The sequence below is a fragment of the Lampris incognitus genome, chromosome 8, assembly GCF_029633865.1.
Source record: "Lampris incognitus isolate fLamInc1 chromosome 8, fLamInc1.hap2, whole genome shotgun sequence".
Taxonomy (NCBI): Eukaryota; Metazoa; Chordata; class Actinopteri; order Lampriformes; family Lampridae; genus Lampris; species Lampris incognitus.
The window spans coordinates 56,605,140-56,629,971 of NC_079218.1; the positions used below are offsets into that span (position 1 = coordinate 56,605,140).

Genomic DNA, 24,832 nt, shown 5'->3' on the forward strand with positions numbered 1-24,832 from the left:
GAATATATTTACTGAAATAATGGCTTATACAGTTCACAAATTGTATGGCGTGGAATCATCGCTGATTGCTGTTATAGCATTTTTCACAAATTCCATTTTATTCTTGAATGTGGCCGTGTTCCAGCAAGTGCTATGCAAGAGAGCGGTGAGGAATGTGGACTAGAGAGGAATTCCATGGTGTTCCTGCCAGGCGTTGAAGAAGGAGCGCCCGCTCTGTTGGTTCTGGTTGTTCGACCTCAGAGCGTGGCGAGGCTCTCTGGTTAAAGGAATTTGGTTTTTTAAATTTACCACATTATGAGTAGATTTACAAGTCAGTCTCTGAACGCTTCGCTCAGCTACAGACTGAGGACGATTTCCCAGCTTTCCTTGCTAAAGATTTCGTTGCTAAAACTTAACAGTTTTTTATTTTTGTGGATTTTTCCCCGTTTTTCTCCCCAATTGTAACTGGCCAATCACCCCGCTCTCTGAGTCGTCCCAGTCGCTGCTCCACCCCCTCTGCCGATCTGGCAGAGGGGGTGGAGACTACCACATGCCTCCTCCCATACATGTGGAGTCACCGGCTGCTTCTTTTCTCCTGACAATGAGGAGTTTCACCAGGGGGATGTGGCGCGTCGGAGGATCACATGATTCCCCCCATCCCCCCCCCGAACAGGTGCATACCCACATCCGGCTTCCCACCCGCAGACACGGCCGATTGTGTCTGTAGGGATGCCTGATCAAGCCAGAGGTAACACAGGGATTCGAACATGTTATCCCCGTGTTGGTAGGCAACAGAATAGACCACCACGCTACCCAGACACCCGGACAATTAGAGAGTTTAAGAAAACCTGTGGGTGGTGCAGTGGTTAGCGCGGTCGCCTCACGGCAAGAAGGTCCTGGGTTCGAGCCCTGGGGTAGTCCATCCTTGGGGGTCCTCCCACGTCGTCCTCTGTGTGGAGTTTGCATGTTCTCCCCATGTCTGCGTGGGTTTCCTCCGGGTGCTCCGGTTCCTCCCACCGTCCAAAGACATGTAGGTCAGGTGAATCGGCCATACTACATTGTCCCTAGTTGTGAATGTGTGGCCCTGTGATGGCCTGGCGGCCTGTCCCGGGTGTCTCCCCGCCTGCCGCCCAATGACTGATGGGATAGTCTCCAGCATCCCTGCGACCCTGAGAGCAGGATAGACGGTTTGGATAATGGATGGATGGAGAAAACATGCATTGCAGAACCAGTCCAAAGTCCTTAGGGCAGCCCTTCATATTGGGGCGGTGACGTGCAGAAGTGGTGTGCTGTAAACACTGTTGTACCGGCAACATGTGCGTCACAGGATGGCTCAGCCGTACAGTCTCCGAAGAAAACTCCTTCTCACTTTACTGATGTTTGTTGCGTTTGCGGCGAAACATATTCACCGCTTAAAAAAACCAAATCACGTGACATTGCTGGGACGTCCATTTTCAAGATTTTAAGAAGCTCTCTCCGTGTTACAGAGTTACTCACTGCATCTCCGGTTTGTTTCAAGTCAAGTCGATTTTTTTTTTTTGTATAGCCCAATATCACAAATTACAAATATGTCTCAGGGGGCTTTACAGCAACACCACATCCTGTCCTTAGATGGGAGGAGGACGGGGGAAGGCGTCATTTCCAGTAAGGCGTGTCCTGGATTTCCAAAGCAGTAGGCGTAGGTTTGTTAGTGGCCGTTCCCGCTACCTTTGTAGCAACTGTCGGGCATTTAGAAGTCCCCAGACAGTGGTAGGTGGAGATCTCTGATTGTGTGGTGTCACGCGACTCCGTTATGAGTGTCGACCAGGAAGAGCAGTTGTGTTGGTCTCTGCTCTGTACTGTCCGGCCCAGAATCAGCTGAAACGGGGATAGATTTGGATGGGAATGCCAGTTTTGCTGATCCTGGTTGCGTAGCTTAAGCGTTTAGATTTCACACCTGCTTCGTTTAGTTTAGTTTGTGCCGTGTAAGTTTGTGTAAAATTTGAATTATTAGGCGTCCGGGTAGCGTGGCGGTCTATTCCGTTGCCTACCAACACGGGGATCACTGGTTCGAATCCCCATGTTACCTCCGGCTTGGTCGGGCGTCCCTACAGACACAATTGGCCGTGTCTGCGGCTGGGAAGGCGGACGTGGGTATGTGTCCTGGTCGCTGCACTAGCGCCTCCTCCGGTCGGTCGGGGCGCCTGTTCGAGGTGGAGGGAACTGGGGGGAATAGCGTGATCCTCCCACGCGCTACGTCCCCCTGGTGAAACTCCTCACTGTCAGGTGAAAAGAAGCGGCTGGTGACTCCACATGTATGGGAGGAGGCATGTGGTAGTCTGCAGCCCTCCCCGGATCAGCAGAGGGGGGTGGAGCAGAGACCGGGACGGCTCGGAAGAGTGGGGTAAGTGGGTTAGTTGGCCAGGTTCAATTGGAGAGAGAAAAAGGGAGGGGGGGAAGAAAAAAATTCAAAACAAAAAAGTTGAATTATTATTTGGACTCAGGTTTGCGCTCCATTGAGTTGAAAAAGTTCTCCAGAAACGAGGGCGTCTCGGTACCCCTGCCAGACCGAGACTGCCTCTGGAGTGAAAGCAGTGTCGGTAAGACAGGACCAAAGCAGGAAAATAACGATATGATGCAACAACACATGACTCACGCCCGGCTGGTTTGATCGCCGTACAGCTTCTTAGCGTGTAATATGTATACACAGCGCACACCAGGAGCACTGCTGGCACAGTATTTCCCTCTTGAGTCCAGAACTTAGGAAGTAAATCCTGAACCCTCTACCTGCCAAACCTCTCCCCTCCATAACATTGGTAACAAAGGTAAAATCAGCCACCCCACAGGGCAAAACCTAACTTCCTCATTTGGGAGCCAACGTGAATAACGAAGATGCTCTTGGTATGAAGTATTGTGACGTGAACCACACAGACTCAGCGTAGCAGCGTTCCCCGACTCTCTTCCTGTCTTTTTAAAACGGGCCTTTATGTCAAAACAGCCCGAGAGCGAGGAGGCCGGGATCAAACCCTCTGCAGCGAAGTGGTCGGGCCACATTCCTCCCGGCTCTCCTCTGTGACCTTCCTCTGCTGGAGGAGTCAACACACGGCTCTCGGCTGCCAAACTGTGTTTACCCAAATATGAATCAGCTCTGACAGGAATGCAAGCGTACACACAGCGCCTGATAAGGTTTCACACGCCCGGCACGCCGTGGCAATTTGTGCTGACATAGATGCACCCGAAAGCACTGCGACTCCCGACGAGAGGTTAAGGGTCATTATCCATGGGTTTAACACTGACAGAATGATGGTGGTGCGTTATGGGATGAGGCCCGGTGTTCTGTGTTGTCCTCAGTAAGAGGAAGTCACAGAATACGTGAGGTCGAAGGTGGTTTATTGGAGCCAGTTTGGGGTTTGGTGACCTGCATGATGGCTTTCATGTTGACACCGAGGCTTGACATCCTTCAGGTGTCTTACGGTCTGTCTCACTGTGAAGCCTCGGCCATCCCCGAAGACCCGGTTCTGTTTACGATCATGACTTGTGTGGGACAGAAAACGGATCTGTGCAGCAAAGCGTCGACCTGAATCCCTCCATTATGAATAGAAAGAAAACAGTTGATTTCCTGGATGTACCAAAGGCAACATCCACTAAGCTCCTGCCTCTAATGTTATTTAGCGTTTGTTGTAGACAGATACACAGACGGGGGTCAGCAAAGCCGTGGGTTTGAGGAGGCCGGACAATGGATCGCTTGTCCTCATCTCCCTCCTCGCCACCTCATCTCCTCACCTCCTTCCTTTTCCGAGGAATGTGGAAGGACCTGTTGCTCAGGCACCATGTGACTTGATGATGAGGGCTTAACACTCACAGATGGATTTCTCTTCTCTCTGTCTCTGTCTCTCTCTCCCTCTCTCTCCCTCTCACTCTATTCCTTTCTCTCTGTCTGTTCTACATTAGTGACAGTATTTCTAGTTTCTACTGTCCAATATTAGTGACAGTATTTCTAGTTTCTGTTTTCTACATTAGTGACAGTATTTCTAGTTTCTACTGTTCTACATTAGTGACAGTATTTCTAGTTTCTGCTGTTCTACATTAGTGACAGTATTTCTAGTTTCTACTGTTCTATATTAGTAACAGTATTTCTAGTTTCTGTTTTCTACATTAGTGACAGTATTTCTAGTTTCTACTGTTCTACATTAGTAATAGTATTTCTAGTTTCTACTGTTCTACATTAGTAACAGTATTTCTACTTTCTACTGTTCTACATTCGTAACAGTATTTCTACTTTCTACTGTTCTACATTAGCAACAGTATTTCTAGTTTCTGCTGTTTTACATTAGTAACAGTATTTCTAGTTTCTACTGTTCTACATTAGTAACAGTATTTCTAGTTTCTGCTGTTTTACATTAGTAACAGTATTTTTAGTTTCTGCCGTTCTACATTAGCAACAGTATTTCTAGTTTCTGCTGTTTTACATTAGTAACAGTATTTCTAGTTTCTGCTGTTCTACATTAGCAACAGTATTTCTAGTTTCTGCTGTTTTACATTAGTAACAGTATTTCTAGTTTCTACTGTTCTACATTAGTAACAGTATTTCTAGTTTATACTGTTCTACATTAGTAATGGTATTTCTAGTTTCTGCTGTTCTACATTAGTAACCGTATTTCTAGTTTCTACCGTTCTACATTAGTAACAGTATTTCTAGTTTCTACTGTTCTACATTAGCAACAGTATTTCTAGTTTCTGCTGTTTTACATTAGTAACAGTATTTCTAGTTTCTACTGTTCTACATTAGTAACAGTATTTCTAGTTTCTGCTGTTTTACATTAGTAACAGTGTTTCTAGTTTCTGCCGTTCTACATTAGCAACAGTATTTCTAGTTTCTGCTGTTTTACATTAGTAACAGTATTTCTAGTTTCTGCTGTTCTACATTAGCAACAGTATTTCTAGTTTCTGCTGTTTTACATTAGTAACAGTATTTCTAGTTTATACTGTTCTACATTAGTGACAGTATTTCTAGTTTCTACTGTTCTACATTAGTGACAGTATTTCTAGTTTCTGCTGTTCTACATTAGTGACAGTATTTCTAGTTTCTACTGTTCTATATTAGTAACAGTATTTCTAGTTTCTGTTTTCTACATTAGTGACAGTATTTCTAGTTTCTACTGTTCTACATTAGTAATAGTATTTCTAGTTTCTACTGTTCTACATTAGTAACAGTATTTCTACTTTCTACTGTTCTACATTAGTAACAGTATTTCTACTTTCTACTGTTCTACATTAGCAACAGTATTTCTAGTTTCTGCTGTTTTACATTAGTAACAGTATTTCTAGTTTCTACTGTTCTACATTAGTAACAGTATTTCTAGTTTCTGCTGTTTTACATTAGTAACAGTATTTCTAGTTTCTGCCGTTCTACATTAGCAACAGTATTTCTAGTTTCTGCTGTTTTACATTAGTAACAGTATTTCTAGTTTCTGCTGTTCTACATTAGCAACAGTATTTCTAGTTTCTACTGTTCTACATTAGTAACAGTATTTCTAGTTTCTGCTGTTTTACATTAGTAACAGTATTTCTAGTTTCTGCCGTTCTACATTAGCAACAGTATTTCTAGTTTCTGCTGTTTTACATTAGTAACAGTATTTCTAGTTTCTGCTGTTCTACATTAGCAACAGTATTTCTAGTTTCTGCTGTTTTACATTAGTAACAGTATTTCTAGTTTCTACTGTTCTACATTAGTAACAGTATTTCTAGTTTATACTGTTCTACATTAGTAATGGTATTTCTAGTTTCTGCTGTTCTACATTAGTAACAGTATTTCTAGTTTCTACTGTTGTACATTAGTAACAGTATTTCTAGTTTCTACTGTTCTTCATTAGCAACAGTATTTCTAGTTTCTGCCCTTTGTACATTACTAACAGTATTTCTAGTTTCTACTGTTCTACATTGGTAACAGTATTTCTAGTTTCTGCTGTTCTACATTAGTAACAGTATTTCTAGTTTCTGCTGTTCTACATTAGTGACAGTATTTCTAGTTTCTACTGTTCTATATTAGTAACAGTATTTCTAGTTTCTGTTTTCTACATTAGTGACAGTATTTCTAGTTTCTACTGTTCTACATTAGTAATAGTATTTCTAGTTTCTACTGTTCTACATTAGTAACAGTATTTCTACTTTCTACTGTTCTACATTAGTAACGGTATTTCTAGTTTCTACTGTTCTACATTAGCAACAGTATTTCTAGTTTCTGCTGTTTTACATTAGTAACAGTATTTCTAGTTTCTACTGTTCTACATTAGTAACAGTATTTCTAGTTTCTGCTGTTTTACATTAGTAACAGTATTTCTAGTTTCTACTGTTCTACATTAGTAACAGTATTTCTACTTTCTACTGTTCTACATTAGTAACAGTATTTCTACTTTCTGCTGTTCTTCATTAGCAACAGTATTTCTAGTTTCTGCCCTTTTTACATTACTAACAGTATTTCTAGTTTCTACTGTTCTACATTGGTAACAGTATTTCTAGTTTCTGCTGTTCTACATTAGTAACAGTATTTCTAGTTTCTGCTGTTCTACATTAGTAACAGTATTTCTAGTTTCTACTGTTCTACATTAGTAACAGTATTTCTAGTTTCTACTGTTCTACATTAGCAACGGTATTTCTAGTTTCTGCCGTTCTACATTAGTAATGGTATTTCTAGTTTCTGCCGTTCTACATTAGTAACAGTATTTCTAGTTTCTACTGTTCTGCATTAGTAATGGTATTTCTAGTTTCTACTGTTCAACATTAGTAATGGTATTTCTAGTTTCTACTGTTCTACATTAGTAACGGTATCTCTAGTTTCTACTGTTCTACATTAGTAACAGTATTTCTAGTTTCTGCTGTTCTACAGTAGTAACAGTATTTCTAGTTTCTACTGTTCTACATTAGTAACAATATTTCTAGTTTCTACTGTTCTACATTAGTAACGGTATCTCTAGTTTCTACTGTTCTACATTAGTAACAGTATTTCTAGTTTCTGCTGTTCTACATTAGTAACAGTATTTCTAGTTTCTGCTGTTCTACATTAGTAACAATATTTCTAGTTTCTGCTGTTCTACAGTAGTAACAGTATTTCTAGTTTCTGCCGTTGTACATTAGTAACAGTGTTTCTAGTTTCTACTGTTCTACATTAGTAACAATATTTCTAGTTTCTGCTGGTCTACAGTAGTAACAGTGTTTCTAGTTTCTACTGTTCTACAGTAGTAACAGTGTTTCTAGTTTCTACTGTTCTAAATTAGTAACGGTATTTCTAGTTTCTACTGTTCAACGTTAGTAACGGTATCTCTAGTTTCTACTGTTCTACATTAGTAACAGTATTTCTAGTTTCTGCTGTTCTACATTAGTAGCAATATTTCTAGTTTCTACTGTTCTACATTAGTAACAATATTTCTAGTTTCTGCTGTTCTACATTAGTAACGGTATTTCTAGTTTCTGCTGTTCAACGTTAGTAACGGTATCTCTAGTTTCTACTGTTCTACAATAGTAACAATATTTCTAGTTTCTACTGTTCTACATTAGTGACAGTATTTCTAGTTTCTACTGTTCTATATTAGTAACAGTATTTCTAGTTTCTGTTTTCTACATTAGTGACAGTATTTCTAGTTTCTACTGTTCTACATTAGTAATAGTATTTCTAGTTTCTACTGTTCTACATTAGTAACAGTATTTCTACTTTCTACTGTTCTACATTAGTAACGGTATTTCTAGTTTCTACTGTTCTACATTAGCAACAGTATTTCTAGTTTCTGCTGTTTTACATTAGTAACAGTATTTCTAGTTTCTACTGTTCTACATTAGTAACAGTATTTCTAGTTTCTGCTGTTTTACATTAGTAACAGTATTTCTAGTTTCTACTGTTCTACATTAGTAACAGTATTTCTACTTTCTACTGTTCTACATTAGTAACAGTATTTCTACTTTCTGCTGTTCTTCATTAGCAACAGTATTTCTAGTTTCTGCCCTTTTTACATTACTAACAGTATTTCTAGTTTCTACTGTTCTACATTGGTAACAGTATTTCTAGTTTCTGCTGTTCTACATTAGTAACAGTATTTCTAGTTTCTGCTGTTCTACATTAGTAACAGTATTTCTAGTTTCTACTGTTCTACATTAGTAACAGTATTTCTAGTTTCTACTGTTCTACATTAGCAACGGTATTTCTAGTTTCTGCCGTTCTACATTAGTAATGGTATTTCTAGTTTCTGCCGTTCTACATTAGTAACAGTATTTCTAGTTTCTACTGTTCTGCATTAGTAATGGTATTTCTAGTTTCTACTGTTCAACATTAGTAATGGTATTTCTAGTTTCTACTGTTCTACATTAGTAACGGTATCTCTAGTTTCTACTGTTCTACATTAGTAACAGTATTTCTAGTTTCTGCTGTTCTACAGTAGTAACAGTATTTCTAGTTTCTACTGTTCTACATTAGTAACAATATTTCTAGTTTCTACTGTTCTACATTAGTAACGGTATCTCTAGTTTCTACTGTTCTACATTAGTAACAGTATTTCTAGTTTCTGCTGTTCTACATTAGTAACAGTATTTCTAGTTTCTGCTGTTCTACATTAGTAACAATATTTCTAGTTTCTGCTGTTCTACAGTAGTAACAGTATTTCTAGTTTCTGCCGTTGTACATTAGTAACAGTGTTTCTAGTTTCTACTGTTCTACATTAGTAACAATATTTCTAGTTTCTGCTGGTCTACAGTAGTAACAGTGTTTCTAGTTTCTACTGTTCTACAGTAGTAACAGTGTTTCTAGTTTCTACTGTTCTAAATTAGTAACGGTATTTCTAGTTTCTACTGTTCAACGTTAGTAACGGTATCTCTAGTTTCTACTGTTCTACATTAGTAACAGTATTTCTAGTTTCTGCTGTTCTACATTAGTAGCAATATTTCTAGTTTCTACTGTTCTACATTAGTAACAATATTTCTAGTTTCTGCTGTTCTACATTAGTAACGGTATTTCTAGTTTCTGCTGTTCAACGTTAGTAACGGTATCTCTAGTTTCTACTGTTCTACAATAGTAACAATATTTCTAGTTTCTACTGTTCTACATTAGTAACAGTATTTCTAGTTTCTGCTGTTCTACATTAGTAACGGTATCTCTAGTTTCTACTGTTCTACATTAGTAACAGTATTTCTAGTTTCTGCTGTTCTACATTAGTAGCAATATTTCTAGTTTCTACTGCTCTACATTAGTAACAATATTTCTAGTTTCTGCTGTTCTACATTAGTAACGGTATTTCTAGTTTCTACTGTTCAACGTTAGTAACGGTATCTCTAGTTTCTACTGTTCTACATTAGTAACAATATTTCTAGTTTCTACTGTTGTACATTAGTAACAGTATTTCTAGTTTCTGCTGTTCTACATTAGTAACGGTATTTCTAGTTTCTACTGTTCTACATTAGTAACAGTATTTCCAGTTTCTGCTGTTCTACATTAGTAACGGTATTTCTAGTTTCTCCTGTTGTACATTAGTAACAGTATTTCTAGTTTCCAATGTTCTACATTAGTAACGGTAGCTCTAGTTTCTACTGTTCTACATTAGTAACGGTATTTCTAGTTTCTCCTGTTGTACATTAGTAACGGTATTTCTAGTTTCTACTGTTCCACATTAGTAACAGTATTTCTAGTTTCCAATGTTCTACATTAGTAACGGTATTTCTAGTTTCTACTGTTCCACATTAGTAACAGTATTTCTAGTTTCCAATGTTCTACGTTAGTAACAGTATTTCTAGTTTCTGCTGTTCTACATTAGTAACAATATTTCTAGTTTCTGCTGTTCTACATTAGTAACGGTATTTCTAGTTTCTCCTGTTGTACATTAGTAACGGTATTTCTAGTTTCTACTGTTCCACATTAGTAACAGTATTTCTAGTTTCTACTGTTCTACATTAGTAACGGTATTTCTAGTTTCTACTGTTCTACATTAGTAGCAGTATTTCTAGTTTCTGCTGTTCTACATTAGTAATGGTATTTCTAGTTTCTGCTGTTCTACATTAGTAACGGTATTTCTAGTTTCTGCTGTTCAACGTTAGTAACGGTATCTCTAGTTTCTACTGTTCTACATTAGTAACAGTATTTCTAGTTTCTGCTGTTTTACATTAGTAACAATATTTCTAGTTTCTGCTGTTCTACATTAGTAACGGTATTTCTAGTTTCTCCTGTTGTACATTAGTAACGGTATTTCTAGTTTCTACTGTTCCACATTAGTAACAGTATTTCTAGTTTCTACTGTTCTACGTTAGTAACGGTATTTCTAGTTTCTACTGTTCCACATTAGTAACAGTATTTCTAGTTTCTACTGTTCCACATTAGTAACAGTATTTCTAGTTTCTACTGTTCTACATTAGTAACAATATTTCTAGTTTCTACTGTTCTGCATTAGTAGCAGTATTTCTAGTATACAGTTAGAATTGAGTTGACGAGGAATACTTTATTTCCTTATCTTTGTATGTGGACATGTTGTGTGACATTATTATTATCTCTCCTCTTCCTCCAGGATCGACCAAAAGGTGTCCAGCAGCCCGTATGGCTTCAAGCTGCAGGAGGCACAGGCCATCCTGAGTGAGGTGCGCTCCATCCGGGATGCCATCAGTTCCGGCGAGAAGGAGAAACAGGAGCTCATGCAGGTGAACTGTCCTTGGTCCAGAAACCCAGAAAACAAAGCCAGGCTGCAATGTCAGCATTCCCACATGTCCCGGAAAACCTGGAAATGTGTAGTCTAGTTTTCCAGTCATTGAAAACACTTACCGATGTAGTGAATTCAGGGGGCAGCCGCAAACTGCTGTAGCTGGGACATGAACCCGGGTCTCTCACACCACAGGAAACTGCGCTAAACAGTCAACTAAAGGGTCCGACCGACTAGCAAGTCTACTCCGTCATGATCGCTACACTACCTGCCTTGCGGTCTCACCATCCCACTTCTGACGCCAATGTGAAGTGCCGATAAACTCCACAGTAAACCGGTTTTACACACTCCAGAGTGCTTTAATCACCACTCCGTGCTACGTTACAACTGAGGTCGCCACTTGTGTACGTCATAAGTCCTCGCCTGTAATTTGAAGTGACCACACCATAACCCTACATCCCCCCCCCTCTTCTGGATGTAACACAAAATACATTACAGCAACACAAACAACAGCTATGTTGCATAACTTGGGTGGCACAGATGCCCGAACACAACAGCATGAGTGGGGTACAGCACATAACAGGAAACTGAGAAACTCACATGCCAGGAAAACATGAGATGACATGTGTAACCAACAAGGTACAGTACAATTTTTCTTGGCCAATTACCCCACTCTTCCCGAGCCGTCCCGGTCGCTGCTCCACCCCTCTGCCGATCCGGGGAGAACTGCAGACCACCACATGCCTCCTCCCATACACGTGGAGTCACCAGCTGCTTCTTCTTACCTGACAGTGAGGAGTTTCACCAGGAGGATGTAGCGCGTGGGAGGATCAAACTATTCCCCCCAGTTCCCCCTCCCCCCCGAACAGGTGCCCCGACCGACCAGAGGGGGCACTAGTGCAGCGACCAGGAAACATACCCACATCCAGCTTCTCACCCGCAGACATGGCCAATTTTGTCTGTAGGGACGCCCGACCAAGCCGGAGGTAACACGGCGAGTCGAACCAACGATCCCCGTGTTGGTAGGCAACGGACTAGACCGCTACGCTACCTGGAAGCCCCCAAAACAAACAAATTTAAATTGGCCAAAAAATTCCACTGGCAGTAGAGTTGCTGAATCAAAATATATTCGTTTATCAAGCCAAACCAGAAATTTGAGCAGTATGTCCAGTGACAGAGTCCCTTTAAAGACCGTTGAGACTTCCACTGGTAGCTCATACTGAATAATATGACCTTCTGCCAGCACCGCCTGGCACAGAGATCCAAGCCAAAGTCATGGAAAATGTCCCAGGCAAGTCCTGGAAATTATTCTTAAAGAGAAAAAAGAGTAGGACCCCCAATCTTGTTTTGGTTTCTTTGAGGTTTTTTGGTAGTGCTGAAGAAGCAGAACATCCCTCACCTCCTGTAGGAGTCCAGATGACGGGGGTGTTGAATGACTCCCTCCAGCTGTGGTGTGTCATGGCTGCCTGACGCTGATGACTGTCGGATTCTGGACTTTATGTTGAGGAAGGGTCACCTTCCGGGTAACGCGGGGATTCTAACTGACGATCCCTTTGTTGGTAGACAATGGAATAGACTGCTACGCCACCCGGACACCCCCCTGGGCGCCCCCCTGGATGCCACCCGGACGCTCCCAGACAACATTTTGTTCAATTTATATTAATCCTGATTTTTTTTTAGGCGTGACTGTTGGAGCAACAGTTGTACTCTGAGAACAGACTCATCTCTCAGTCTCACCACACTTCACATTTACTTCCTGACTTTCGAGTCCCAGCTGGCCTTCTCCATGCTGCGGGATACGGAGGGTTTCACACTTCACTTAGCATGCGGTCGTTTGTTTAAACCCAAACCGCGGGATTACGTCTCAGTTTACCGCCGGGGGGACAGTGGGAAGCGTGATGCTCGGCCCGGTGGCGTCTGGGTGGTCTTTGGTTGTTGTGCAGCCTGTCGGAGGGCAGGGCAGGAGAAAGACCAGTCAGTAATGCATCACCACCTCCGTCTGGCCCGTCTGCAGCTCTCAGTCCGTGTCTTGAGACGTGACCGCGGTGGTGTCTCTGGCGTTTTGACCACGCTGGTGTTGTGGCGTCCGTGCGTAAGGCGTTGTGGTGTTTTAACACTTGGACAGCGGTGCAGAAGTAACGCGACAACTGAGATAGAGAAGATTCCAGTAGAGCTTCAGCTCAGATCTCTGGGCGGTCGAAGGTGTTCCTCAGCCGCTGTGAAGACGAAGGATCACTGTTGTGGCCATCATCATCATCATCATCATCCTCACCAAACCTACCACACCAAACAAACAGGCCATCTAACCCGTTTAGACTGTAATTCTTGGTGCCATTTTATTTACCTTCCTGTTGTTTTTAGCTTGTGAAGTTTCAGTTCTTGTTCTTGCTAGGTTGTCAGTTCTGTGAAGTTTTAGTTGTTACTCTTGCAGGTTGTCGGTTGGTTTGTGTTGGTCTGTTTAGAATATTTAACTGCTGCTCATGCAACTTGTTTTTACTGGAGTTGCACTGCCCTTTCTGAGCAGGATTGATGAAGGTACCACAAACCTTCTGTGGGATACACTGGATGTATACATATACATATACACACACACACACACACACACACACACACACACTCTCTGCTGACACATTGTGTTATGTCTGCTTCTGTGTCAGCTTGCTGCTGCACATTAGAGTCGTCCTCCAGGGTCTGAATGAGGTGAGTTGAGTTTTAACCGAGGCGGTTTTTCAGCGAGCCAGCGAAACACAGCACTGAGTCTGTTCTGAGTCAGACCCCACTAATCACACTCTTTTTATCCACCAAGTAAGTCTACACGCACACGGGCTCTCCTGTCTGTTCATTAACGCCTGGTCTCTTGTCTCTGTAGAAGCTGGCGGTGTTGAAGGATGGTTTCCAGCTGGACTCTGGCTCTCAGCAGGAGTTGTGGGGGAGCAGTCCCTCTCTGGCCAACTCGGAGCTCTCCATTCCCCGCCTGTACTCCGACGCCGGATCCCAGACGGACCTCCCCATGGAGGTGAGTCCATTTAGTAATTCATAACACACTACTTGGTACCTGATGAAAGCAGTGGTCAGTTATCACAAGTTCATATATATATATATATATATATATATATATATATATATATATATATATCAGCCAAGACGTTAAAACCACTGTTAGGTAAGTGAATAACAGGGGTGGGCTATATCAGGCAGCAAGTGAAGAGTCAGTTTTTGAAATTGATGTGTTGGAAGCAGGAAAAGGGGGCAGGTGTAAGGATCTGATCGACTTTGACAAGGGCCAAATCATGATGGCTAGACGACTGGGTCAGAGCATCTCCAAAACAGCAGGTCTTGTGTGGTGTTCCCGGTATGCAGTGGTCAGTACCTACCAAAAGTGGTCCAGAGAAGGACACCCGGTGAACCGGTGACAGGGTCATGGGTGCCTACGGCTCATTGTGTGTGGGGAGCGAAGGCTAGCCCGTCTGGTCCGATGCCACAGAAGAGCCACTGTAGCTCAGACTGCTGAAAGAGTTAACGCTGTCCATGACAGACAGGTGTCAGAACACACAGCTTGTTGCGTATGGAGCTGTGTAGCTGCAGACCGGTCAGAGTATCCATGATGGCCCCTGTCCACCACCGAAAGCACATACAAAGGGCCTATGAGTGTCAGAACTGGACCATGGAGGAGTGGAAGAAGGTGGCCTGCTCGGATGGATCACATTTTCTTCTATATAATGTGGGTTCATATGTGTTGTGTACCTGGGGAAGCGATGGCACCAGGATGCACTATGGGAAGACGGCAAGCCGGCGGAGGCTCATGGCCATGTTTTGCTGGGAAACCCTGGGTCCTGGCATTCATGTGGATGTTACTTTGACGCATACCACCTACCTAGTCATTGTTGCGGACCAAGTACACCTCTTCATGCCAACGGTATTCCCTGATAACAGTGGCCTCTTTCAGCAGGATAATGCACCCTGCCACTGCAAAAATTATTCAGGAATGGTTTGAGGAACATGACGAAGAGTTCAAGGTGTTGCCTTGGCCTCCAAATTCCCCAGATCTTAATCCAGTCGAGCATCTGTGGGATGTGCCGGGAAAACAAGTCCGATCCATGGAGGCCCCACCTCACAATTTACAGGACTTAAAGGATCTGCTGCTAACGTCTTAGGACCAGATACCAGAGGACACCTTCAGAGATCTTGTGGAGTCCATGCCTCGATGGGTCAGAGCTGGTTTTGCAGGACGAGGGGGACCTATGCAATATTGGGCAGGTGGATTTAATGTTGTGGCTGATCGATGTGTATATACACTACCGTTCAAAAGTTTGGGATCACCCAAACAATTTTGTGTTTTCCATGAAAAGTCACACTTATTCACCACCATATGTTGTGAAATGAATAGAAAATAGAGTCAAGACATTGACAAGGTTAGAAATAATGATTTGTATTTGAAATAAGATTTTTTTTACATCAAACTTTGCTTTCGTCAAAGAATCCTCCATTTGCAGCAATTACAGCATTGCAGACCTTTGGCATTCTAGCTGTTAATTTGTTGAGGTAATCTGGAGAAATTGCACCCCACGCTTCCAGAAGCAGCTCCCACAAGTTGGATTGGTTGGATGGGCACTTCTTTGAGCAGATTGAGTTTCTGGAGCATCACATTTGTGGGGTCAATTAAACGCTCAAAATGGCCAGAAAAAGAGAACTTTCATCTGAAACTCGACAGTCTATTCTTGTTCTTAGAAATGAAGGCTATTCCATGCGAGAAATTGCTAAGAAATTGAAGATTTCCTACACCGGTGTGTACTACTCCCTTCAGAGGACAGCACAAACAGGCTCTAACCAGAGTAGAAAAAGAAGTGGGAGGCCGCGTTGCACAACTGAGCAAGAAGATAAGTACATTAGAGTCTCTAGTTTGAGAAACAGACGCCTCACAGGTCCCCAACTGGCATCTTCATTAAATAGTACCTGTTAGAGCCTGTTTGTGCTGTCCTCTGAAGGGAGTAGTACACACCGGTGTAGGAAATCTTCAATTTCTTAGCAATTTCTCGCATGGAATAGCCTTCATTTCTAAGAACAAGAATAGACTGTCGAGTTTCAGATGAAAGTTCTCTTTTTCTGGCCATTTTGAGCGTTTAATTGACCCCACAAATGTGATGCTCCAGAAACTCAATCTGCTCAAAGAAGTGCCCATCCAACCAATCCAACTTGTGGGAGCTGCTTCTGGAAGCGTGGGGTGCAATTTCTCCAGATTACCTCAACAAATTAACAGCTAGAATGCCAAAGGTCTGCAATGCTGTAATTGCTCCAAATGGAGGATTCTTTAACGAAAGCAAAGTTTGATGTAAAAAAAATCTTATTTCAAATAAAAATCATTATTTCTAACCTTGTCAATGTCTTGACTCTATTTTCTATTCATTTCACAACATATGGTGGTGAATAAGTGTGACTTTTCATGGAAAACACGAAATTGTTTGGGTGATCCCAAACTTTTGAACGGTAGTGTATATATATATAATTATGAGATTACGTCACTGAGACCGAGGATTCCAGTGACGTAGTTATGATCATGTATACAGGGCTGATATGGTCATGATAAACCTGGAAGAGCTTTTACATTTGAAAATACAACATCAAGGCCCTGGAAAAGCTCCAGAAACTCTTATATTTTGGAAACGTCATGGAACTCTGTCTAAAGCAGCATCAGCGCTGTTAGAAATGGATCGACTAATTAAAAAAGTGACATACATCATTAAATCACTGCAGCGGGTTATTAGCAGTTCTGTCGTGTGTGTGTGTGTGTGTCTGTGTGTTGGTTAAGCAGTTGGTCTGGCTATGCTAACGTGTCTCCGCTGGCTAGCCTTCATGAGTTTGCTAGCAGACACTTGGCTGATAGCTTGTCGTCACTATGCTGGGAAAGTGCAGTTTCCAGAATCGGTGTCTCCAGCTGGACAAGTACACAACATGACTTGTAGCCGTTGTTGAGCATAGTAGTGTGTCTCTATACACTGTCTGAAGTACAGACTTACTTTAACTGCATTGTGTTAACACAGACTTTTCAATGGCAACTCTAAAAATGTTTTTTGTGGTCATGGAAATTAAGTTTAAAAGTCATGGAGAGGGGGCGTCGGGGTGGCGTGGTGGTCTATTCCGTTGCCTACCAACACGGGGATCGCCAGTTTGAATCCCTGTGCTACCTCCGGCTTGGTTGGGCGTCCCTACAGACACAAATGGCCGTGGCTGTGGGTGGGAAGCTAGAGCTGGGTCTGTGTCCTGGTCGCTGCACTAGCGCCTCCTCTGGTCAGTCGGGGTACCTGTTCGGGTGGGGAACTGGGGGGAATAGCGTGATCCTCCCACGCGCTACGTCCCCCTGGTGAAACTCCTCACTGTCAGGTGAAAAGAAGCGGCTGGTGACTCCACATGTATGGGAGGAGGCATGTGGTAGTCTGCAGCCCTCCCCCGATCAGCAGAGGGGGTGGAGCAGAGACCGGGACGGTTCGGAAGAGTGGAGTAATTGGCCAAGTAAAATTCAGAGAAAAAGGGGGGGATCCGAAAAAAAAGTCATGAAGAAACATGAAAAATACTTAAAAAATGTGGAATTGGTGGGAAAAAAAATTGTGAAGTTGCGTTACCTCTGCATGTGATGTATGACTATGTGTTGTCTGTTTAATGTGTGTTTAATGTGTGTCCAGTTCATGACCAGCACCAACAAACTGGCAGAAAAGGTCCGACTGAGCCTGAAGTACGAGGAGGTCAAGAGAAGGTAGGAAAGACTCACTCATGGTAGTGTGTGTGTGTGGGTGTGTGTGTGTGGGGGTGTGGGTGTGGGTGTGGGTGGGCCCTGTGATGGCCTGGCGGCCTGTCCAGGGTGTCTTCCCGCCTGCCACCCAATGACTGCTGGGATAGGCCCCAGCATCCCCGTGACCCTGAGAGCAGGATAAGCGGTTGGGGTGATGGGTGGATGGATGATAGATGGATGATGGATGGATGGATGGATGGATGATGGGTGGATGGAAGTTTATAAAGGGTCACTGTGAAACTGGTCCTTTACCTGTTGTCACTTTTTAACCACGTTCATAACTGAGGTAGGAGTAAAAGATGACAGGGTGGACCAGAGTTAGAATTTGGTGTCTGTCAGAAGTAATCAGAAGCAGAACTGCAATAGTAAATCTGACATCTGAGTCTGTGTACAGGAGGGAGACGGGACAGCGGGGCCAGGAACAAGAGTAAACAGGAAAAATTATGCCAACACAGCACACTTGGGCCCACTTAATAATTATAATAATAGTAATAATCATAATCATAATAAAAATAATAAAGATAGTAATAATGAAAATAATAATGAAAATATAATGATAATAGTAAAAATAATAAAGATGAAAAATAAAAACAGGCCTATGTTGTTTTGGTTGTCATCCTTTGAGTTATCATTGATGGACATGTAACCATAGTAACTCCTCTTCAGTCTGTGTTGTGTTGTGTTGTGTTGTGTTGTGTTGTATGAGATCAGGACCAACACCTCAATTTCTGTGTGGATTTTATTGTCTGGCCAACAGACATGGAAAGTCATTGGTCAGTCAGGAAGGCACAGCTCTACAGAACCATTAGCAAATGTTAGCGTAGCCTCATAGCTGGTTAAGCTAGCTATAAATACTTGGACAAAATATGACCAGTGTAGCATATTCAAACAAGTGCAATGCAGTCGCCACATTCTGTCATGGAATCCAACACAACACCATGGGAGCTGATGATCACATGATGTTTTTGACTGGTTTTTCCACACAACCTACCACAGGCACCGGCCTCTCGTACTGGCACGATGCTGACATCACAGCCAGAACTTACACACCGACGAGAGGCCCACCAGCCAATAAGAATCCACAATATAGACACACAACTAAATATGAGTGGTTGTCAGAGAAAGCTGAATCAGTTCATCCGGATACAGCATTTACTGAGAGAAATGTTTCATCCCTCATCTCATGCCCCTTTTCGACTCGAGTCGACTTGACTCGCAGAGTGTCGTTTTCCATTACCCTAACAGCACCCCTCAGTGTAGCTGGTCTGCATTGGTTTTGGTACCGCTCCAGTTTCTTTGGAACCTCGACAAAGGTGGTACCAGTTACCAAAATGCCGGCACTTTCCAGTAATGGAAAAGTCGAGTCGAGTTGAGCCGGTACCATGTAGTGGAAAAGGGGGCATAAGATGGTAACAGATGTACTCTTAGGACCCCCCCCCCCCGGTTCAGGGGTGGTTGTTCCCTCTTAAGGGCCCTGACACACCGGCCGTCAGCCAATGCCAGGCCATCGGTGAGCGTCTGTGACCTTAGTTTTTGCAGTGTGTCCTGCACCGACGGCACTAGTCGCACCCCTGTCGGCGGCTTTTCGGCCGATTCGGCATGTTGAATCGGCAGAGCCCGGCGGCGGTAAGAGAGCAAGAGAAACTTGGCGAATCAGTGCAGAACATACAGGCTAGTTGGCCATCGGCTGTAGTCTTTGCCGTGTGTTCAAGTGCCACTTTTTGGCCCAGACGGCATGCGACATGAGGCGACGCAACAGTCGGCCTTCATCGCCGCCAGTCGGTTTGGTGTGTCTGGGCCCTTAGATGGTGACAGATGTACTCTTAGCGCCCCCTCCTCGACTCAGGGATGGTCGTCCCCTCTTCACATCGATGGCCTCGTTGACTCTCCGTTCAAACCAGCGTTCCTCCCTATCAAGGATGTGCGCCTCCTCATCCTTGAAGGAGTGGCCGCTGGCCTGTAGATGGTGTAGAGAGCATGTGGGTGTGTCCTGCTCCTCTCTATCTGCATACTGACCCATTTAGCCAAACAAGTGGTCTGAAAGAATCCATCCGTCTTTTTGCGACCTGGTCTTATTGTTGTAGTTTTTGCCATCGTGCGTATTGAATATGGTATTATTTTTAGTCGTGGGCTTCATTTTGGAGATTTTGGACAAAGGACCACTGCTCAACGCAGGTTGTAAAAAAAACAAACAGAATTATCAAAGGAAAAATGATTTCCTACCTAAAATCAGCTGTGGTCTTAACCCTGACCTGGCGGGTTTTCCTTCGACAGTTTGAAGTTTTTTATATTTCGCTTCTCTCACCCACATCTTACTGTGTGATGCCGATACACTTCTCTCTCCTCCACTCTCAGGATCGCCACCATCGAGGTTCAGATCGCCAAGCTGGACAGCGAGGCCTGGCCGGGCCTGCTGGACCCGGAGCGGGACCGCCTCATCCTCATCAATGAGAAGGAGGAGCTGCTGAAGGAGCTGCAGTACTCACGGCCCTGCCGGCGCCTGGAGCCCTCCGACGCCGAGCGGCTGGAGTCCCAGAGGAGGCTTCTGGAGAGAGACCTGCAGGAGGCACGGGACAGCCAGAGCAAAGCCCTGACTGAGAGGTACAGTGTGTGTGTGTGTGTGTGTGTGTGTGGGAGGGGGGGGGGGTGATATTCTGTGATCTGATGTGGTAGTTGTGACAAGATGGAGAGAGAAAGCTTGAGTAAAAGAAACCAGCGTCCGGGTAGCGTAGCGGTCTCTTCCGTTGCCTACCAACACGGGGATCGCTGGTTCAAATCTCCGTGTTACCTCTGGCTAGGTCAGGCCTCCCTACAGACACAATTGGCTGTGTCTGCGGGTGGGAAGCCGGGTGTGGGTATGTGTCCTAGTCACTGCACTAGCGCCTGCTCTGGTCAGTCGGGGCGCCAGTTCGGGGGGGAGGGGGAACTGGGGGGAATAGCGTGATCCTCCCACATCCCCCCCTGGCGAAACTCCTCACTGTCAGGTGAAAAGAAGCGGCTGGTGACTCCACATGTGTCAGAGGAGACATGTGGTAGTCTGCAGCCCTCCCCAGATCAGCAGAGGGGGGTGGGGCAGTGAGCTGGATGGCTTGGAAGAGTGGGGTGATTGGCCGGATACAATTGGGAGAAAAAGGGGTAAAAAATAAATTTAAAAAAAATCCAATAGAATGTGTCATGGAAAAGAAGACAGAGAGACTGGGGGGAGACAGAGAGGGAGAGGGAGAAAGACAGAGAAAGACGGAGAGAGAGAGGGAGGGAGGGAGAGAGAGAAGGAGTGCGAGAGGGAGAGAGGTAATGGGAGAGAGGGGTGGCAGTGGAAGGACCTCTTGTGTTCGTATCAGGGGTTCGTTATTCTCTGATACAGACTTGGCGTTTCGTTCATCTCACTGTGACCTTTAGAGAGATGAGTGATACGGAGGAGCAACTTCTCTGCTCCTCCTCTTCCCTCTTCTTCAGACATGGTCTTCACTGCTGTACATCTGAACCACATCACATCACTTATGTCCTCTATCCTCCCAACACCCCCATCTGTCGCTTCATCTTCCCTCCCTCCCTCCCTCCCTCTCTCCCTTCACTCATCCCTCTTTCTTCCTCTCCATCGTATCTCACATCGTACATCTGTCCCCTCTCTATAGCTGCTTTCAAACATACAGAACACACGTTTCTTAAACTTGTCAGAATTAGGGCGTCCGGGTGGCGTGGTGGTCTGCCTACCAACACGGGGATCTCAGGTTCGAATCCCCGTGTTACCTCCGGCTTGGTCAGGCATCCCTACAGACACAACTGGCCGTGTCTGTGAGTGGGAAGCTACTACTACCACTACTATTACTGCTACTATTACTACTGTTAGTACTACTGCTATCATTACAACAACTACCACTACTACTACTACTACTACTGCTACCATTACTACTGTTAGTACTACTGCTATCATTACAACAACTACCACTACTACTACTACTGCTACTATTACTACTGTTAGTACTACTGCTACCATTACAGCAACTACCACTACTGCCACTACTACTACTGCCGCTGCTACTACTACTACTACTACCAGTACTACTGCTACTATTACGACTGTTAGTACTACTGCTACTACTACCATTACAACAACTTCCACTGCTGCCACTACTACTACCACCGCTGCTACTACTACTACCACTGCTACTACTCCTACTATTAATAATAAATAACAACTGCTACTACTACTACCACCACTACTACTACAACTGCTACTACTACTACCACTACTACTACTACCATTACAACAACTACCACTACTGCCACTACTACTACCGCTGCTGCTACTGCTACTACTACTATTAATAATAAATAACAACTGCCACTACTACTACCACCACTACTACTACCACTGCTACTACTACTACCACTACTACTGCTACTACTACCATTACAACAACTGCCACTGCTGCCACTACTACTACCGCTGCTGCTACTACTACTATGAATAATAATAATAATAATAAATAACAACTGCCACTACTACTACTACCACTGCTACTACTACTACCACTACTACTGCTATTACTCCTGCTACTACTACTACTACTAACATTACAACAACTACCACTACTGCCACTACTACTACCACCTCTACTACTACCACTGCTACTACTACTACTATTAATAATAATAATGATAAATAAATCTTATATAGCGCTTCTAACACTCAAAGTGGCTTTCCAATAAATGGGGTGACACAAGACAACAGATAAACACAACACAGACATACGGGTGGATGGGAAGGGGGACAAACATACAGGGGTGGATGGGAAGGGGGGCTACGAGAGGGGGAAGCAGCAGCCACACACGACGCCAACAGTACTCTCCCACTTCAACACATACAAAAGGGCAAGACAAACTAAGAGGAACTGCACTGTGGATCTTGATTTTGTGTAGGGGTTTACTCCCGTAGCCTGTTCCTCTTCTAGTACTACTACTGCTACTACAACTACTGTTACTACTACTACCATTACAACAACTACCACTGCTACTACTACCACTACTACTCCAACTACTACTACCATTACAACAACTACCACTGCTACTACTACCACTACTAATACCACCACAACTGCTGCTACTACTACTATTACTACTACTACCACCACCGCTGCTACTACTACTACTACTACTAGTACTTAATACTATTACTACTACTACTATTACTACTTTTGGCTGCTCTCGTTAGGGGGCGCCACAGCGGATCATCAGTTTCCATCTCTTCCTGTCCTCTGCATCTTCCTCTGTCCCACCAGCCACCTGCCTGTCCTCCCTCACCACATCCATAAACCTCCTCTTTGGCCTTCCTCTTCTCCTCTTCCCTGGCAGCTCCATATTCAGCATCCTTCTCCCAGTATACCCAGCATCTCTCCTCCACACATGTCCACACCATCTCAATGTTGCTTCTCTTGCTTTGTCTCCAAACCGTCCAACCTGAGCTGTCCCTCTAATATACTCGTTCCTAATCCTGTCCTTCTTCATCACTCCCAATGAAAATCTTATCATCTTCATCTCTGCCACCTCCACCTCCACCTCCTGTCTTTTCATCAGCGCCACTGTCTCCAAACCATACAACATAGCTGGTCTCACTACCATCTTGTAAACCTTCCCTTTAACTCTTGCTGGTACCCTTCTGTCACACATCACTCCTGACACTCTTCTCCACCCACTCCACCCTGCCTGCACTCTCTTCTTCACCTCTCTTCTGCACTCCCCGTTACTTTGAACTGTTGACTCCAAGTATTTAAACTTGTACGCCTTCGTCACCTCCACTCCTTGCATCCTCACCCTGTCGACACACCATTCAGGCTTGTTGAAATTTTCCAACACCTTCAGCGGCCACATTTTCAGAGGGAGCTGGATGTGGAAGCCTCTTGCTGGGAGACAACATGCTGAGTCTCAGACAACATGCTGAGTCTCAGACAACCTGCTGAGTCTCAGACAACCTGCTGAGTCTCAGACAACCTGCTGAGTCTCACCGCATCACTGTTGACTGAGATCTCTTCTCGTGATGAACATTTTCAGCAGTTTTACAGCAGTTTGTCCATTATGTGTTGTGTGCCGATGCGTAAAAATGGGAATTATTTTTATCGCAGCAGTGTTAAAAGGATGCCATGTGTGTTGGATTTGTTTCAGACTGCGACTGCACTGCAAGAGGAACAAGTTGGTCAGAGAGCTGGAGGAGATGGTCCGACTGGCTGCATCTCTGCATACTCAACTCAAAAGGTAGCTAAACACACGCACACGCACACACACACACGAGTCTCTTGCTTGTCTGTCACATGTTGACACAAACTGAGGTGGACAGTGTGCTTGAAACGACGAAAGAATTTTTCAAAAAAGAAACGCCAGCAAACGGATCCCCAAACAATGTTGCCAATATCCTCAATACAAACTCTTTGTTCCTCGTCATATCCCTCCACACCACCGGGGGGCGCTGAAGCCTCACAAGGCAGCTGTTACTAGAGCTGGTTATATTATGGAATTTGCAGGCATGTCGTTGTGGTTAAACATATCTGTATGATCGACCGTACAGATGAGGATATCCTTGCGTGAGTTCAGCAACTCTTCATTCAAGGGCGTCCGGGTAGCGTAGCGGTCTATTCCGTCGCCTATCAACACGGGGATCGCCGGTTCGAATCCCCGTGTTACCTCCGGATTGGCCGGGCGTCCCAAGAGACACAATTGGTCGTGTCTGCGGGTGGGAAGCCGGATGTGGGTATGTGTCCTGGTTGCTGCACTAGCGCCTCCTCTGGTCAGTCGGGGCACCTGTTCGGGGGGGAGGGGGAACTGGGGGAAATAGCGTGATCCTCCCACGTGCTACGTCCCCCCGGTGAAACTCCTGACTGTCAGGTGAAAAGAAGCGGCTGGTGACTCCACCTGTATGGGAGGAGGCATGTGGTAGTCTGCAGCCTCCCCGGACCAGCAGAGGGGGTGGAGCAGAGACCGGGACGTCTGGGAAAATAGGCCAAGTACAATCTGGCAGAAGAGGGGGAAAAGTATTCATGGTTCCTCGTGGTTTAATTAGTCTGAACGCATTGAGGCAATAACCGGAAAAACAAAGTCAAGCTCTGCCCCACCAATCAGCCGTGACGCCACCGACCATGTGACATATAGACCGGTTGCAGACTGACGGAGGTCTGTGAACCGCTACCGACCTGGTGTGCTGCTCACGCACGCGGCACCAGCACAACACAATGCGTCTTTTTGTTCGTCTTCCGCTTGAAAAGTGTTGTTTTGTTTGAAAAGGCCTCCTTTGTCCCGAGTACACTGCCCCCTTGAGGGCATTCTGACACACAGGACAGAATTTGTTAGGTTCTTGGGATTCCCACGTCTCCTGGAAAACCTGAAAATGTGTAGTCTTGTCTTCCAGTCACAGAACGCATCTTGGAAATGT

General features: G+C 44.2%; 1 protein-coding gene across 1 annotated transcript in view; it reads left to right on the forward strand.

Moving 5' to 3' along the window:
• The window catches only part of wwc1 (WW and C2 domain containing 1), a 133,230-nt gene that overhangs the window by 44,525 nt on the left and 63,873 nt on the right, over positions 1-24,832 (forward strand). The window contains exons 6-10 of the mRNA XM_056284391.1: positions 10,497-10,626; positions 13,495-13,641; positions 17,303-17,373; positions 19,765-20,010; positions 23,572-23,661. Coding sequence (XP_056140366.1) covers positions 10,497-10,626; positions 13,495-13,641; positions 17,303-17,373; positions 19,765-20,010; positions 23,572-23,661 — 684 coding nt within the window. The remainder of the gene's footprint in view (positions 1-10,496; positions 10,627-13,494; positions 13,642-17,302; positions 17,374-19,764; positions 20,011-23,571; positions 23,662-24,832) is intronic.